General features: G+C 37.8%; 1 protein-coding gene across 7 annotated transcripts in view; it reads right to left on the reverse strand.

Moving 5' to 3' along the window:
- The window catches only part of SCAI (suppressor of cancer cell invasion), a 145,001-nt gene that overhangs the window by 41,653 nt on the left and 88,397 nt on the right, over positions 1-14,951 (reverse strand). For all 7 annotated transcript variants that reach the window (XR_004527102.2, XM_019949278.3, XM_033858588.2 and 4 more), the window contains 8 exons: positions 14,784-14,879; positions 14,120-14,206; positions 12,815-12,913; positions 4,532-4,628; positions 3,378-3,476; positions 3,070-3,222; positions 1,260-1,361; positions 604-705 (listed from right to left, as the gene is read on the reverse strand). Coding sequence is in view for 6 of the 7 variants with exons in the window: in XM_019949278.3 (XP_019804837.1) it covers positions 604-705; positions 1,260-1,361; positions 3,070-3,222; positions 3,378-3,476; positions 4,532-4,628; positions 12,815-12,913; positions 14,120-14,206; positions 14,784-14,879 (835 nt within the window). In the remaining variant the exon portion in view is untranslated. The remainder of the gene's footprint in view (positions 1-603; positions 706-1,259; positions 1,362-3,069; positions 3,223-3,377; positions 3,477-4,531; positions 4,629-12,814; positions 12,914-14,119; positions 14,207-14,783; positions 14,880-14,951) is intronic.

A 14,951-nucleotide genomic window follows, 5' to 3' on the forward strand; every position in this document is an offset into this window, starting at 1 on the left:
TCTTGCTAGTTCGAACTTATAACTGTCTACACAGCAAAGATTCATTATTAACCTATAACCATTGCCAAAAGTTTTGAAGACAATCTCTGCTTCAAAACCCCATCATTTAAAGAACATTCTCTGGAAAACTTAAGATGGAGAAGTAAAGATCCTGACTAGAGGTCTAAAAGACAAACTTCCATCCGTGCCTTTCTCTATATAAACTGAGAGGAATTCCCTACTCATGGTTCTTTCAGACGACCAAAATGTTTCCCAGAGCCACCATTCAGGTGGCTATTCTATTTATAGAACATGCCTATAAAATCTGCTCCTGTTTTTCAGTTCTGCATTGACTATTATGCCTAAAGCAGTTTAGCAAGAAAAACCCGGAGAAAGGAGAATGATAATTAATCAATATTCCCATTAATTAATGGTAGGGAACATTCAAAACATAATAAGCAATTTCCATTCCAAAAATAGCTATGATTAGGATATTCTAAGGCAGTTTTCATTTTCATATTTTTCCTAAATTCTTGACTCAAATATTCAAAGAGAAGAGTGACTCTCAGATTCCATTTAAGGCACACTTTCCCCATATGCTAAAAAGTACTGGATGATAGATACCTTAAAAGATGCTGCTAAGAATGTGTATAGTTGGCTGAATGTTGGTTTGTAGAGCAGGTACTTGTGGGGGTTTTCTCGCCTGGTAGGCTTGTCAGCTGATTCCTATATTTACACACAGAAAACAATGCACATACAGTCGGTCCTCTGCATCCATGGATTCACCCAACCACGGATCAAAAATATTTAGAAAAAAAATTCTAGAAAGTTCCAAAAAGCAAAACTTGAATTTGCTGTGCACCAGCAACTATTTACATAACATTTACAACTATTTACATATAATTTACACTCTATTAGATGTTATAAGTAATCTAGAAATGATTCAAAGCATACGAGAGGATGTGCATAGGTTGTATGTAAACACTCTGCCACTTTAAATAAGGGACTTGAGCATCTGCAGGTTTATCCACGGGGGTCCTGGAACCAATCCCCCATGGATACAGACGGATGACTATACAAACTGTACTTGACATATGACTTATCAATGCCTATTTTTACTATCCTTTTCATTAAATATCTTTTTTTAATTAGCATTATGCTTATCTATTTCTCCTGCGTCTCATCAGGAGAATTCTTTATTCACACTCATGGCTCTCGCTGAATAATAGCATTCCATGAGGAGCAGAAGCAGCAAATTGCAGATGTAGGGAGAAGGTCACCTGCATTCCTGGTTTATTCATCTGGGAAGCTAAATTCATTGGCTCCCTTTCCAGGGCTTGTAACATCCGGAACATGTCAACAGTTAGTTCACTGAACTTAACCTGCAAGGAAAACAAACCTGACCGTTAATGCAGTACACAGACCTTGAAGTGTTTAATCATATTGTTACTCTTGACTTTCATGTGTACCTGATGACACTGGATATTTTATTCCAAAAAATTTCAAAAGACAGAAAGTTAAAAAAATTGTACAGTGACACCCTTATGCTCAATAGCTAGATCCTATAACATTAACATTTTTCTATATTTGCTTCATCACATCTCGCTCCATCTATCAATACTTCTATCAATCCATCAATTTCCATAGGTATTTTTAAAAACAAAAAGTAGTCACGTGAACACAGAGACCTATATTAGATCCCATAAAACATGTTAACTTTTGGCGAACCAGCCAGGCTGAAATATGACTATGGCCCATTTTAAAATCACTTCATTACATTTTGGCACTACATAATGTTTAAGGTTGAATCCTGAGAATTGCCTGGAGGTCCAGTGGTTAGGACTTGGAGCTCTGACTGCCGGGGCCCTGGGTTCAATCCTGGGTTGGGGAACTAAGACCCCACAAGCTGCGTGGCACAGCAAAAAAAAAGAAAAAGAGAAAAGACTGTATCCTTTTCTATTTTGTTTTGTTTTTAACAACTTATTTTTTATTTATTTTTGGCTGCGTCGGGTCTCAGTTGTGGCATGCAGGCTCTTCACTGCAGTGTGCCGGTTTCTCTCTAGCTGTGACATGCAGGTTTTCTCTTCTCTAGTTGTGGCACGCGGGATCTGGGGCGTGTGGGCTCTATAGCTTCCGGCACGCAGGCTCTCTCGTTGAGGCATGCGAGCTCAGTCGTTTTGGCGCGCGGGGCTTAGTTGCTCTGTGGCATGTGGGATCTTAGTTCCCCGACTAGGGATTGAACCCGAGTCCTCTGCATTGTAAGGCGGATTCTTTACCACTGGACCACCACGGAAGTCCCCTCCTTTTCTATTTTGAATAATACTTCTACAGAACTTCATGTAGGCAAGGTTTTAATTTAAATTAAAATGTTTTAATTTAGAAATTTGCAAATTAAAGCTTTAAAATCCAAAATTGGAGAATTATAAGAAAAAGTTAACCGCAACAAAAATGACAGATGTAAGGGAAGGATCCAAAATTAAAACTTGTATAAGTAATACATATAGAAAAGTGTATCCACTGGTGACTTCTCCAATATCCCATAATTTTCAGTAAATTACAGTTGTAGTACCTTAAATCCTCATTGTCATGGGACTATTCTGTCATGAAAAAATATCTGAAATTTGTTTTTGACAAATGTACTTAAAAATAACTGCTCCCCCATTTTTGCCTGATTGTAAAGGCAATATACAGATGTAGAAAGTTGTAAGGAAGAAAATAAAAATCACTTAAAATTTTGCTAAATTTTTTAGAGATAAATCTTTTATGATATTGGTAAATTTCTTCCTTGTCTTTTTCTTGTGCATATATGTATTATACGTAGACATTTTAACATATATAATAAAATAATTCTGTTTACATAGGTCCATATTATTTTCACTTGCCATATCATAAGTATCTTCTTCTGTGATTAAAAATTCTTTCTAAACCATTTTAAATGTCTATGGTACAGTCCATATATAGACACAGCATAATTTAACTATTTCCTAGCAAATGGATGTTAGGATATTTACAATGAAATAATTCTGTAACAATCAAAAGTACTATTTTTCAAAAGTGAATTTTAAGCATAATTCCTTCACAATTCTTTACCTGGTTATTACAATTACCAATAATGAGTGCATCAGCCAGAGACAACTGTCCCACAATCATGCCCTGTTCCAGCAATGGGGCTCCTGTTTCAGCAAGGCGATTAGATGTGATAACAATGGTATTATCATCATTTAATACCATCACAGGGTCTGCCTGGAGAAAAAGCAGTAAGTGGTTGATGGCCAAGACAAAATGTCAATATAAGAAGTTATTCCTTTTTTTTGACATATACACATAGTAAAAAAGTATACCACATATGTATGCATTTACATACATAATTATGACAACCTTTCTTGTCAAGAACTGACCTCAATGAAAGCTGCTACTTCTTGAAGCACCAGGTTCCATTCCACTTGATCTTCAGTATTAAAGCGGTGAGTATAATCTTCAATTTCATCCGAGAGTTCCTGATTTTACAATATCACAAAGAGAAATGGTTATAGAAAAAAAATCATAAAAATACATTGTATATTGTACCATACTCCTGACAGAAACTGATACAGTTAAGAAGTTTGATTATTATCAATATACGGTCCCAGTTATAACCAAAACAGAGTGAAAATTACATGGGCTTGCTTCAAAATCAAAAACTCCAAAATGATAACACATCAATAAGATTTTCATAGAAATCCACAGTGACCCATACCTACTCAGTGCTACATCAGCAATGACTTTATTAACAGGAAACTCTTAAAGGTAAACCCCCCCAAATTTTAACATTAAAAAAAAATAAATATAAATTCTTTGTATTTATATCATACTATTTCTTTTGGAAATAATCTTATTAGTAACTGGGGATGGAGGAAGAAGGCTTGTCAAAACTAGCATGTTATACTGAATCACTTTGCTGTACACCTGAAAATAACACAATACTGTAAATTAACTATAATTCAATAAAAAAAAAAAGCAAAAACTAGCATGTTATACTCGAGCGCCAAAAAATCAAGAAGTATGCCATTGAAACCACTAACTGAATACAGAGTGTAACCAGAATGTAGCATGCAATAATTACAGATATTAAGTGAATCTAGAATGCAGTTAACTCTTAATTACCTGAGGTAATGAAGGATAGAGTGATGCAGACATACTAAAGGGAGGAAAAATCGAAACTCATTCACACCTTTGTAAAACATTTTTCTTGACCTAACTTTTCAATTATTTTCTTAAACCAAATATTTTAACTTTTGTTTGCATTTGCCAACCATTCATTGATGGGTGATGAAATGTAAAATAAACTGAGGGGACAAAAGTAAGAAATTAAGACAATTATCTCTGGTGTATTTGAAATATGAAGAGTTGGAAAAATTTTTTATCATTACCTTTGTCATAAGTTACCATACTCTCAAAGTTGTAATGATGTAGATATATCAAAATTATTTTAACCTTAAATCTATTTTTAAAAAACAAAATTATCCACAGACAATGAGAGATTAGGATTTTAATTATTTTAAAGTACATTTACCTTCACCAGATCCTTTACAACATCCATTTTGTTGAGAAGAAGACAAACTACTATAAATCTTGCATAGTATCGTAGCTTCTTAACTACCAACTCAGGTCTATGGTAGAAAAATGGAAAATCATTCATGACATTTAAAAAAATATGCTTTTTGATTTTTCTAACTTTCTGATAGCTTTTTAAACTCTTTTGATACTATTTTGCACAGCTATAAACATTGCTTCATATAACCTATAGTCTTTTAACACATTTCTTACTCAATGGTTCATTACATTGTTCATTCATATATTAAATTCATTCAAGAAGTATCTATTGAAACTTAGATGCATCAGGCACTATGCTAAGTACTAGATTAGAATGATTTAAAAAAAAAAAAAACTATAGACACAGTCCCTTCCCTCACAGATCTTACAGACAGAAAAGTATTTAAAATGTAGAGGAGACAGATAAATACTTAAAATACTGGAATAAATATTACAATGATGTAATATTACAAAATATTACAATGATTACAATTTGAGCCCACAGGACAGGATCTTGGGTGAGAGAAGGCATCTTAGTGAGAGTAATGTTTAAGTTAAGACTATACGGAAGACGTTACAGTAGAAACTAACACAACACTGTAAAACAACTACACCCCAATAAAAAAAATTAAGGGCTTCCCTGGTGGCGCAGTGGTTGAGAGTCTGCCTGCCGATGCAGGGGACATGGGTTTGTGCCCCGGTCCGGGAAGCTCCCATGTGCCGCGGAGCGGCTGGGCCCGTGAGCCATGGCCGCGGAGCCTGTGCTCCGCAACGGGAGAGGCCACAACAGTGAGAGGCCCGCATACCGGGGAAAAAAAAAAAAAAAGAGAAGTCACTGCAATGAGAAGCCCATGCACCACAATTAAGAGTAGCCCCTGCTCGCCACAACTAGAGAAAGGTTGTGCGCAGCAACGAAGACCCAACGCAGACAAAAATAAATAAATAAATTTTTTTAATTAAAAAAAGATGAGAAGACAACAGTCAGGAAAATATGAGGCAAAAAGACTTCTAGGAAGATCAGTCTTTGTTTTGAAATCTTAGTTTTCTAACGTTAATACAATCAAGCCAGTTTTCTTATGCTTACTATTTGTATGCCATATCTTTTTCTATCCCTCTACTTTCAAGTACCTGTGTCTTTTCATGGTAACGCATCTTTTGTAGACAGTATATAGTTAGGCCTTGCTTTTTTATCCACTTTGACAATCTCTGCCCTGTATACTCAGGAACTCAGACCATTTACATTTAGCCTTATTGTTGCCTTGGCTGAGTTTGCAACTCTCACCCTGCTATTTGTTTTCTACTTGCCCCTTCTGTGTTTGTGGTCCTCTACTGCTCCCTCCTTGCTTTCTTTTCAGCTAATCAAATATGTTTTAGTATTCTATTTTATATCCTCTATCAGTTTCGTATTTATACTGCTTCATTACTGTTCTTTTCGTGATTGCTAGGAATAGCAACACGCGTCCTTAACTTATTAAAGGCTATTTACAATCTATATTACACCTCTTCACGCCTGACCCTTAATATTTATCCCTTATCTGGAATTCCCTGGCGGTCCAGTGGTTAGGACTCTGAGCTCTCACTGCTGAGGGCCTGGGTTCGATCCCTGGTCGGGGAACTAATATCCCTCAAGCCTCACAATGTAGCCAAAAATACATATATATATTTATCCCTTATCAATTCAAACCGGACATTTCCAATTTCTACTTCCTGTTTTCCACATCCTGCATTGCAAATAAAAAACCTTACAACGATATATTTTTTGTATATGTGTCGGATTTTCCGTAATAAAATTTTTTTTAATTCCTCTTTGGCCCATGAATTATTTAGAAATGTGTCTGATTAACATAATGATTTTTTTAAACTATGTCTCGCTCTTAATTTTTAATAGAATTGCACCACCGTTAGACAATGTACACTTGAAAAATTATTGAAACATTTTTTTGTGGCAAATATAAGTCAACTTCACAAAAGTTTCATATAAGCTTGAAAATTATGTGCATTCGCTTATTGTCGTATGCACTTTCATGCACATTAGAACAAGTTTTCAATTATGTTACTCAAATCTTATAGTTGCTTATCTTCTTGACACATAATTAAATGTTATATTAAAAATCTCCATGTACAATACATGTGACCATTTATCAATTTCTCCCTGAAAATATGCCACTTTTTGCTTTATTATTATGCTACATTACATTACATATACAAGTTTAGAAATTTTTTATTTTCCTGAGTTGTTCCTTTTATCATTATGAAGTAAAGCTCCATCCTTAATAATATTTTCTGCCTTAAATATAAATAATGTATACATAAATAGAGCAGCATTTCTTCCCCTTAATATCTGTCTCATTTGTCTTTTCCTATGTACCTTATATCTTTGGAGGGCCTCTTGTAGATAGTATATTACTGAATTTTTCTTAAAAAGGCATACTGATAATCTCTGACTTTTCCCTAGGAAGTTTAAGATCACTTTCATTGACTATGATTACCAATGTACTTGGACTTGTTTCTACTTTATTATTTCGTGCTATAATTATACTTTTATTCATATATATTCCCTTTGTACTTTTTACTGTAATGATCATAATTCACTTTCCTCCCCCTTCTACCTGTTTTGAATTTACACTTTCTCCTTATGTTCCTTAAAAATATTTTTCTTAATATTTTAATAAGCAAACTTTACTTACTCTAAGCTTCCTCTGAACAATAAATGGAGCTTACTAGTATGGTTGAATTCTTTATTTTCTCCCTTCTTTCATGTTGTTTTCCAGGATTTGGCACCATTTTATCTTAATAACCTCAATTAGCCATTATTAAGATGATTACTGTCTTATAAAGTCCATGCTTCCTTAGGAAGCAAGGGGATAATTTTTTCTCAGGAATCCTTGTATATCATCCCTTCCTTTTAGTTTCAATTTTCCTCTTCCTGAAGAAATCCTTAGAAGTTCCTTTATGTCACCAAAACCAACCATGCCCCTGCCAGGCTGTCATAGCACTGGTCAGAGGGTTAATGACCTGGGGATTTCCCTCACGTTTTTGACAGCTAAGCTTTCCATTTAAAGGGATGGTTGATCCTTTTTTTAAAATAAATTTATTTATTTTAAAATTTTAATTTATTTTTATTTAATTTATTTATTGTTTCTGGATGCGTTGGGTCTTCACTGCTGTGCACAGGCTTTTCTCTGGTTGCAGCGAGCGGGGGCTACTCTTCATTGCGGTATGCGGGCTTTTCATTGTGGTGGCTTCTCTTGTTGCGGAGCATGGGCTCTAGGTGCACGGGCTTCAGTAGTTGTGGCTCGCGGGCTCTAGAGAGCAGGCTCAGTAATTGTGGCGCATGGGCTTAGCTGCTCCGCAGCATGCAGGATCTTCCTGGACCAGGGATGGAACCCGTGTCTGCTGCTGCACCGGCAGGCGGATTCTCAACCACTGCACCATGAGGGAAGCCCCAAATTTATTTATTTTATTTATTTATTTTTGGCTGCATTGGGTTTACGTTGCTGCGTGTGGGCTTTCTCTACCTGCGGCGAGAAGGGGCCACTCTTTGCTGAGATGCACAGGCTTCTCATTGCAGTGGCTACTCTTTGTTGCAGAGCACGGGCTCTAGGCGCACAGGCTTCAGTAGTTGTAGCACACAGGCTTAGTTGCTCTGTGGCATGTGGGATCTTCCCAGACCACAGATTAAACCCATGTCCCCTGCACTGGCAGCCGGATTCTTAACCGCTGCACCACCAGGGAAGTCCTGCAATGGTTGCTCCTTTTTAGCCAGTACTTCTAGGTGTTTTGGACGCGCAGGCTCAGCGGCCATGGCTCACGGGCCCAGCTGCTCCGCAGCATGTGGGATCTTCCCGGACTGGGGCACGAACCCGATGGACTCTCAGGTGGACTCTCAACCACTGTGCCAGCAGGGAAGCCCCTTTCTAGGTGTTTGGAAGACACTATTTTAGATTATCTAGGCTGACACACTGTCAGAAGTGGAATTCAAAACGGAAGGAAAATTTGAAAGAGGTTGATGTCAATTCATACTTAAAATATTAATAAGACAATTCCATTAATTTTTTGAGAAAAAACAGGTTCTATGAAACTATATGATACATTATACAATCATGTAACACAGACTACATGAACATATACTGAACCAGGGATTGGCAAACTTTCTATAAATGGCCAGACATTAAATATTTTAGGTATTGCAGGCCAAATATGGTGTCTATAGCATATTTAACTTCTTTTTCACAACCTTTAAAAACGTAAAAAGGATTCTAAGCTACCAGACAGTACAAAACCAGGCCATAGTTTGCATATGAAGTGATGAGGCATTCGACTTTGGAAACCACTGTGTTGAACTGCTATCCACTCATACACATGAGAGGCTATCCTATCAAGCCTGAAAACCTGAATGATGACCCACAGCCTTCTGCCTGCTGCAGAAGAAGTCATCCTGTGAAGCTCACGACTGGGAGGCGTCAAGGTCTTCAAGTTTAGATTCACATTTTCCACTATTAAAAACTTCAGGGCTTCCCTGGTGGCACAGTGGTTAAGAACTAACCTGCGAGCTCTATTTACAATAGCCAGGACTTGGAAGCAACCTAAGTGTCCATCAACAGATGAATGGATAAAGAAGATGTGGCACATATATACAATGGAATATTACTCAGCCATAAAAAGAAACAAAATTGAGTTATTTGTAGTGAGGTGGATGGACGTAGAGTCTGTCATAGAGAGTGAAGTAAGTCAGAAAGAGAAAAACATATACGGTATGCTAACACATATATATGGAATCTAAAAACAAAAAATGGTTCTGAAGAACCTAGGTGTAGGACAGGAATAAAGACGCAGATGTAGAGAATGGACTTGAGGACACGGGGAGGGGGAAGGGTAAGCTGGGACGAAGTGAGAGAGTGGCATGGACACATATACACTACCAAATGTAAAACAGATAGCGAGTGGGAAGCAGCCATATAGCACAGGGAGATCAGCTCGGTGCTTTGTGACCACCTAGACGGGTGGGATAGGGAGGGTGGGAGGGAGACGCAAGAGGGAGGAGATATGGGGATATATGTATATGTATAGCTGATTCAGTTTGTTATAGAGCAGAAACTAACACACAAACAAACAAAAAGAATCCGCCTGCCAATGCAGGGGACATGGGTTTGAGCCCTGGTCCAGGAAGATCCCACATGCCATGGAGCAACTAAGCCTGTGCATCACAACTACTTGAGCCCGTAGTCTAGAACCTGCAAGCCACAACTACTGAAGCCCGCGTGCCTAGAGCCCATGCTCCACAACAGGAGAAGCCACCGCAATGAGAAGCCTGCACACCGCAATGAAGAGTAGCCCTGCTCACTGCAACTAGAGAATGCCTGTGCACAGCAACAAGACCCAATGCAGCCAAAAATAAAATAAGTAAATTAAGAAAATAAAAAATAAAAACTTCAGGGCTTCCCTGGTGGCGCAGTGGTTGAGAGTCCGCCTGCCAATGCAGGGGACACGGGTTCGTGCCCCGGTCTGGGAAGATCCCACATGCTACGGAGCGGCTAGGCCCACGAGCCATGGCCGCTGAGCCTGTGCGTCCGGAGCCTGTGCTCCGCAACGCGAGAGGCCACAAGAGTGAGAGGCCCGCGTACCGCAAAAAAAAAAATAAAAACTTCAGTACTGTCACCACTAGAGGTGACATGATTTTCTTTGGCAGAGTTCTTCTGGCACTCCATGATTGCAGCCTCGTCTAACCTGTTAGGACCACTACTTGTAAGATGCCAACTCTTGACACATCTGCCTGAGAAACTGTTTTTCTGGGTGGCTAACTGAAATATCTCCCCCCAGCCTCTGTGTGCTTGGAAACTTCACCTTCTCAGGATCTAACTCTGACCAGATTCAGCCTTAGTCGTTTACAACCATCAGGGTTTGCAGCTTCTAGGACAAGTGATTATGTGCTATTGTCTTCTCCGCCAAACACGATGGGCCATGGAATTAGGACATGCTGAGAGTTGTGTATGTTTGGTGATAGGCAGTCACCTTGGTAATTGTTGGAACATACCATTCCTCCTGGCTTTGACACAGTCCTTAGGTACTGAGACAATGCAGAGAGAACTTGGCCTTTGGAGGAGAGATTTTTGCTTTTTAAAGCTACTGTGAAATTGTGGAATACTTTCTTACTCAGGTTTAATCTACCAGCTGTTGATTTTAGCAGCTGCTGCCAACTGCTACCTTGACTGGCCCCCTTGCCCTCGATGAACTGAGAAACAAACAACTTACCAACTGAACAAAATCTTTCCTAAGGTACAGGGAACAAGGTCAAGACTTCACAGACTGGACTGTCCTTTGATGCTATGTTAGTGGCCTAAGGCAAGAGATTTTGTCATCCTGGTTCCAAATAATCCCACCTCTGTTCGTCTACCCTGCTCTAGGAGGCAGCACAGGAAAACAATTCATATGTGGTGTTTGCTATTAGTGTAGAAAATGATTTTAGTAAGTCAGACTGTTGGGTTTTAAGCCAAGGGACCTAAGGCCAATTTCCCTTTTGGCAAATTAGAAAATGCGGAAAAGTGAATTATATAAGGTATTTTACTATTGCTTAAAATAGTTCTTTGCTTATATGTATTTTTCATACTCATAAAGTGTTACATAGCCCTTTTGCATTTTTTTAGGGATATAATTTATCTCACCAAGAATTCAGACAAATTGTACAACATGAATGCAAAAAAAGGGGAAGTTGGAGGAAATACATCTATAGTGAAAGTATCTGAAGCAAACCATAAGAAAATCTGAAAGGATAGTAATTGATGGAACTTCCTGATAGAAGGAGGAAGTAAGGCCAAAAAGTCTTGGGGGAAAAATGTAGACTTCAGCATCCACACACCTCACTTGTTTCAAGCAAACTCCTTTAGACAAGTGTGAATAAGATTTGCAAGGGAATGAAGGGGATTTACAGGACTGGGGCTTTCCCCAAAATGTTGCTGTTTAGCTGGAAAGCTTATGGTAGCCAACCACAAAGTGTTCTCTAGAAAAATAGGTAAAAACTATGTTTTCTTCTATTTCTAAGAGAATATAATCTTTCCACTTATATAACAACTGTGAGTTCTGTTGCTGAGAGTAGAAAGAACTTTCAGATATTCCAACAATTCCTGGAATGCTAGCAATAAAGATTCTCCAGCAGATCCCTGATTATTTCAATAATTACTTTCTCATCTGGAATCTACCTGTACTCCAAATATGTCTGGGACACCCATGAAAAGGTAATCATCTAAAAGGAAAAGAGAGGGATTTCCCTGGTGGTCCAGTGGTAAAGAAACCATCTGCCAATGCAGGGGACACGGGTTCAATCCCTCGTCCGGGGAACTAAGATCCCGCATGCCGTGGGGCAACTAAGCCCGTGCCACAACTACTGAGCTCATGCATCTCACCAAGAGAGCCCGCACACTGCGAACTACAGAGCCCATGTGCTCTGGAGCCCGCGCACCACAGTTACAGTGCCCACACGCCCTGGAACCCACATGCCACAACTAGAGAGAAGCCCACGTGCCACAAGAAGAGCCCGCGCACCACAATGAAAGATCCCGCTTGCCTCAATGAAGATCTCGCATGCTGAAACTAAGACCTGACACAGCCAAAAAGATAAAGAAAATAAAGAAATAAAAATAAATAAATATTAAAAGGGAAAGAGTACACTTGCCCGGCTTCTTTTCATTTTCCTTCTCTCACCCTAGCATTGACCACACTGCGAGATACATAATAAGTGCTCAACAGATTACTATTGGGGATGAATAACTTCTACATGATTTTTTTTCCCTAGCAGAGGAGCTACACAACTGCAAAATGGTATTCGATTTATAAAAGAAAACTCAAACAGCATTACAGCCTTTTCTTTAGTCCTATATGACAGTTGTCAACAGGGTTTTGAATGTATACGAACTAAGATGACACAGGCTAAACAGAACAAAGGTATCAGCTAAGCCTCATTTTGGAGTTGTTTCTTTTCTATGAAACTTTGTGTGACCCCAATCTCTCATAAAGAAATAATCCACCCTTCCTTTGTGCTCTGACTCTACCCTGGTACTGTGACATCTGTTACAACATCTGTAATATTTATTGTTTTTAGGTAACACATCTCCGTATGCTTAAGAAGGTCTAGCATATAGCAGGCACTCAATAAATCCCATTAAATGAATTAAAGTTATAAATAAATGTGTGATTTTCTGCATAATTTCCACAGACTAAAAATGCTGAGTGCTTTATCTTCTTCTTTCTGAAAATGGTAGGTGCATACCTGTCCTCTTTATTGACTTGAGAATAATATGATCTTTGTCTGATTGCAGAATAGAAGGAGAAAGCTTCATTCAGATAGCTGGTCTCAGATGTGCGCAGGCTATGAGAAGAAAAAGAAACTCTTTACATTTGACAGGATCTCAATCTCTTCACCATGATAAATACTTGTTCCATTATTCCTCTCTTACTCTACTCCAGGGGATGGGAATGACTATCCTAAATTTGAGTCAGCAAAGCAATAATCATATCACCCTTAAAATGTATAAAAAGAATAGTAACGATAATAAAAAAAAAACACCTCCCCGCCACTCCCAAGCCTTTTTTGATGGCAACCCAGAGTACACGTTATTCTCATTCTTCAAAGGGCCTCTCCAAACAGCCTTCCACTCAGTTAAATCTTCCCACCTGGGACCAGGTCTTTCCTGACCTTCCCCAAATTCATATAGTAATTTGTCCTTTGGCTCATTTCTTTAGTTTTTTCTCAGAGGACTCAGAAATGGACTAATCCATATTAATCTTCATAGGATGCTGGTGAGTTGGATTTTCTGTTTAACATTTCTAGTTTGTTTTTTTAATTGGAGTATAGTTGACATACAATAACATTTGTAGTGTTATAAGGGATTTCTTAAGAAAATATTCTACCAGGGAAGGTGATTTTAATGATGGGAATCTGGGTGGCATGCCAAAAGACAGGGAAAGGAAGGAATTTTCTGGCCTATTAAACTATAAATGGTCCAAGCCTTTTTATGAAACACCTGGTATCACTTAATGACAATGAGATATTTAGATCCTAAAAGGAGCTCTCTTCTTTCCTTGACTCATGGGTGGGACTATACAGATGATATTGCACTAAGGATACAATTTCAAGTATCTTTATTGACTTCATGTAACCTTTTAGACATATATGAGGATGAGCTTTAAGGTATCCTCCTGAAAACCACTCCTTCAAACATACCAGTTATGATATGTCTCTGTACGGTATCAAGATTCAGGTGAAGCCATTAAGAACCATAAAATTCATTTAGTATTTATCTTTTATCTAAAACCAAGATCATACTCCTTTAAGTTTACAAATGAGTCTGACCAAACGAACTGTGTGGAAGGTGAGCCTCTGAAACAAATAATGTCACTTTGATTATGGAAGGGCATTTAAAAATGCTGTCTTGATCAATATGATCTGACCTTTTAGGATTTCATTTGTAACTCCTCAGTTTTCCCTCCTACCAGGTATGTATCGATGCATACTTCTGCATGCTGTGTTCAAATCAGGACAGTGCTTTATGTTTTCCATTTGCAATTCACTTACTAATAATGGTAGTATAGCTGCCCAATCTTAGAAGCAATTTCCCCTATTTGCCACCGCTTCAAGCCATACCGATTATCCAAGACTTGTCTGTTTTACATAGGAAATAAGAAAATAGAAATAAGAGAATATAAATTTCAAAAATAACCAAATCTGTTAATTTAATAGGATAAAGTATCACCCAATTCATCATGAAATTTTGAATACATAAATTGAAATTCATGAATTTTTCATGAGATTTCAACATAATCATTCAATTAAATTCAAAAAGCATTTATAAAATGTCTATTTAAAGTAAGTTGAAATATAAAAACAAACTTCTTTGAGCTACATGCATGAAAATTAGAAGCAACCCCCCCCCACCCCCGCCAAATAGCTTTGCCCAAAAAACAACATCTATTTTTAGAATGAAACCATGAATCTGCCTATCCATGTTAGAGTTAATCTGCACCATTTCAGATAATATTGTCTTTAAAAATCAAATAGTATTTACATTTGAAAACCTTAAATAAATGGGGAAAAATCAGTTTGCTTTCATTTGGGTCACAAAGATGAAATATATTAAGATACACAAAGAGATAAAAAGCACTGCGGTGGTATATATTAGTCAAACTGTTACTAATAAAAAATGGACCCTCACTCTCCTTTAACTGTAAAAATCCTTTACCGGTGCTGCTGCTGGAACTTCCAGAGTTTGGTGTAAACATCAAAAGTTCTTCCAAAATAAGACTGCCACTGCTTCTGCCCATATTGTGGCAAATCTCTGTAATGACAAGTAAACATATATTAATTTTAAAACTCGTATGCTACTTGGAAATTGAGTCTTATGATGATA

This window comes from Tursiops truncatus, chromosome 6, assembly GCF_011762595.2.
Source record: "Tursiops truncatus isolate mTurTru1 chromosome 6, mTurTru1.mat.Y, whole genome shotgun sequence".
Taxonomy (NCBI): Eukaryota; Metazoa; Chordata; class Mammalia; order Artiodactyla; family Delphinidae; genus Tursiops; species Tursiops truncatus.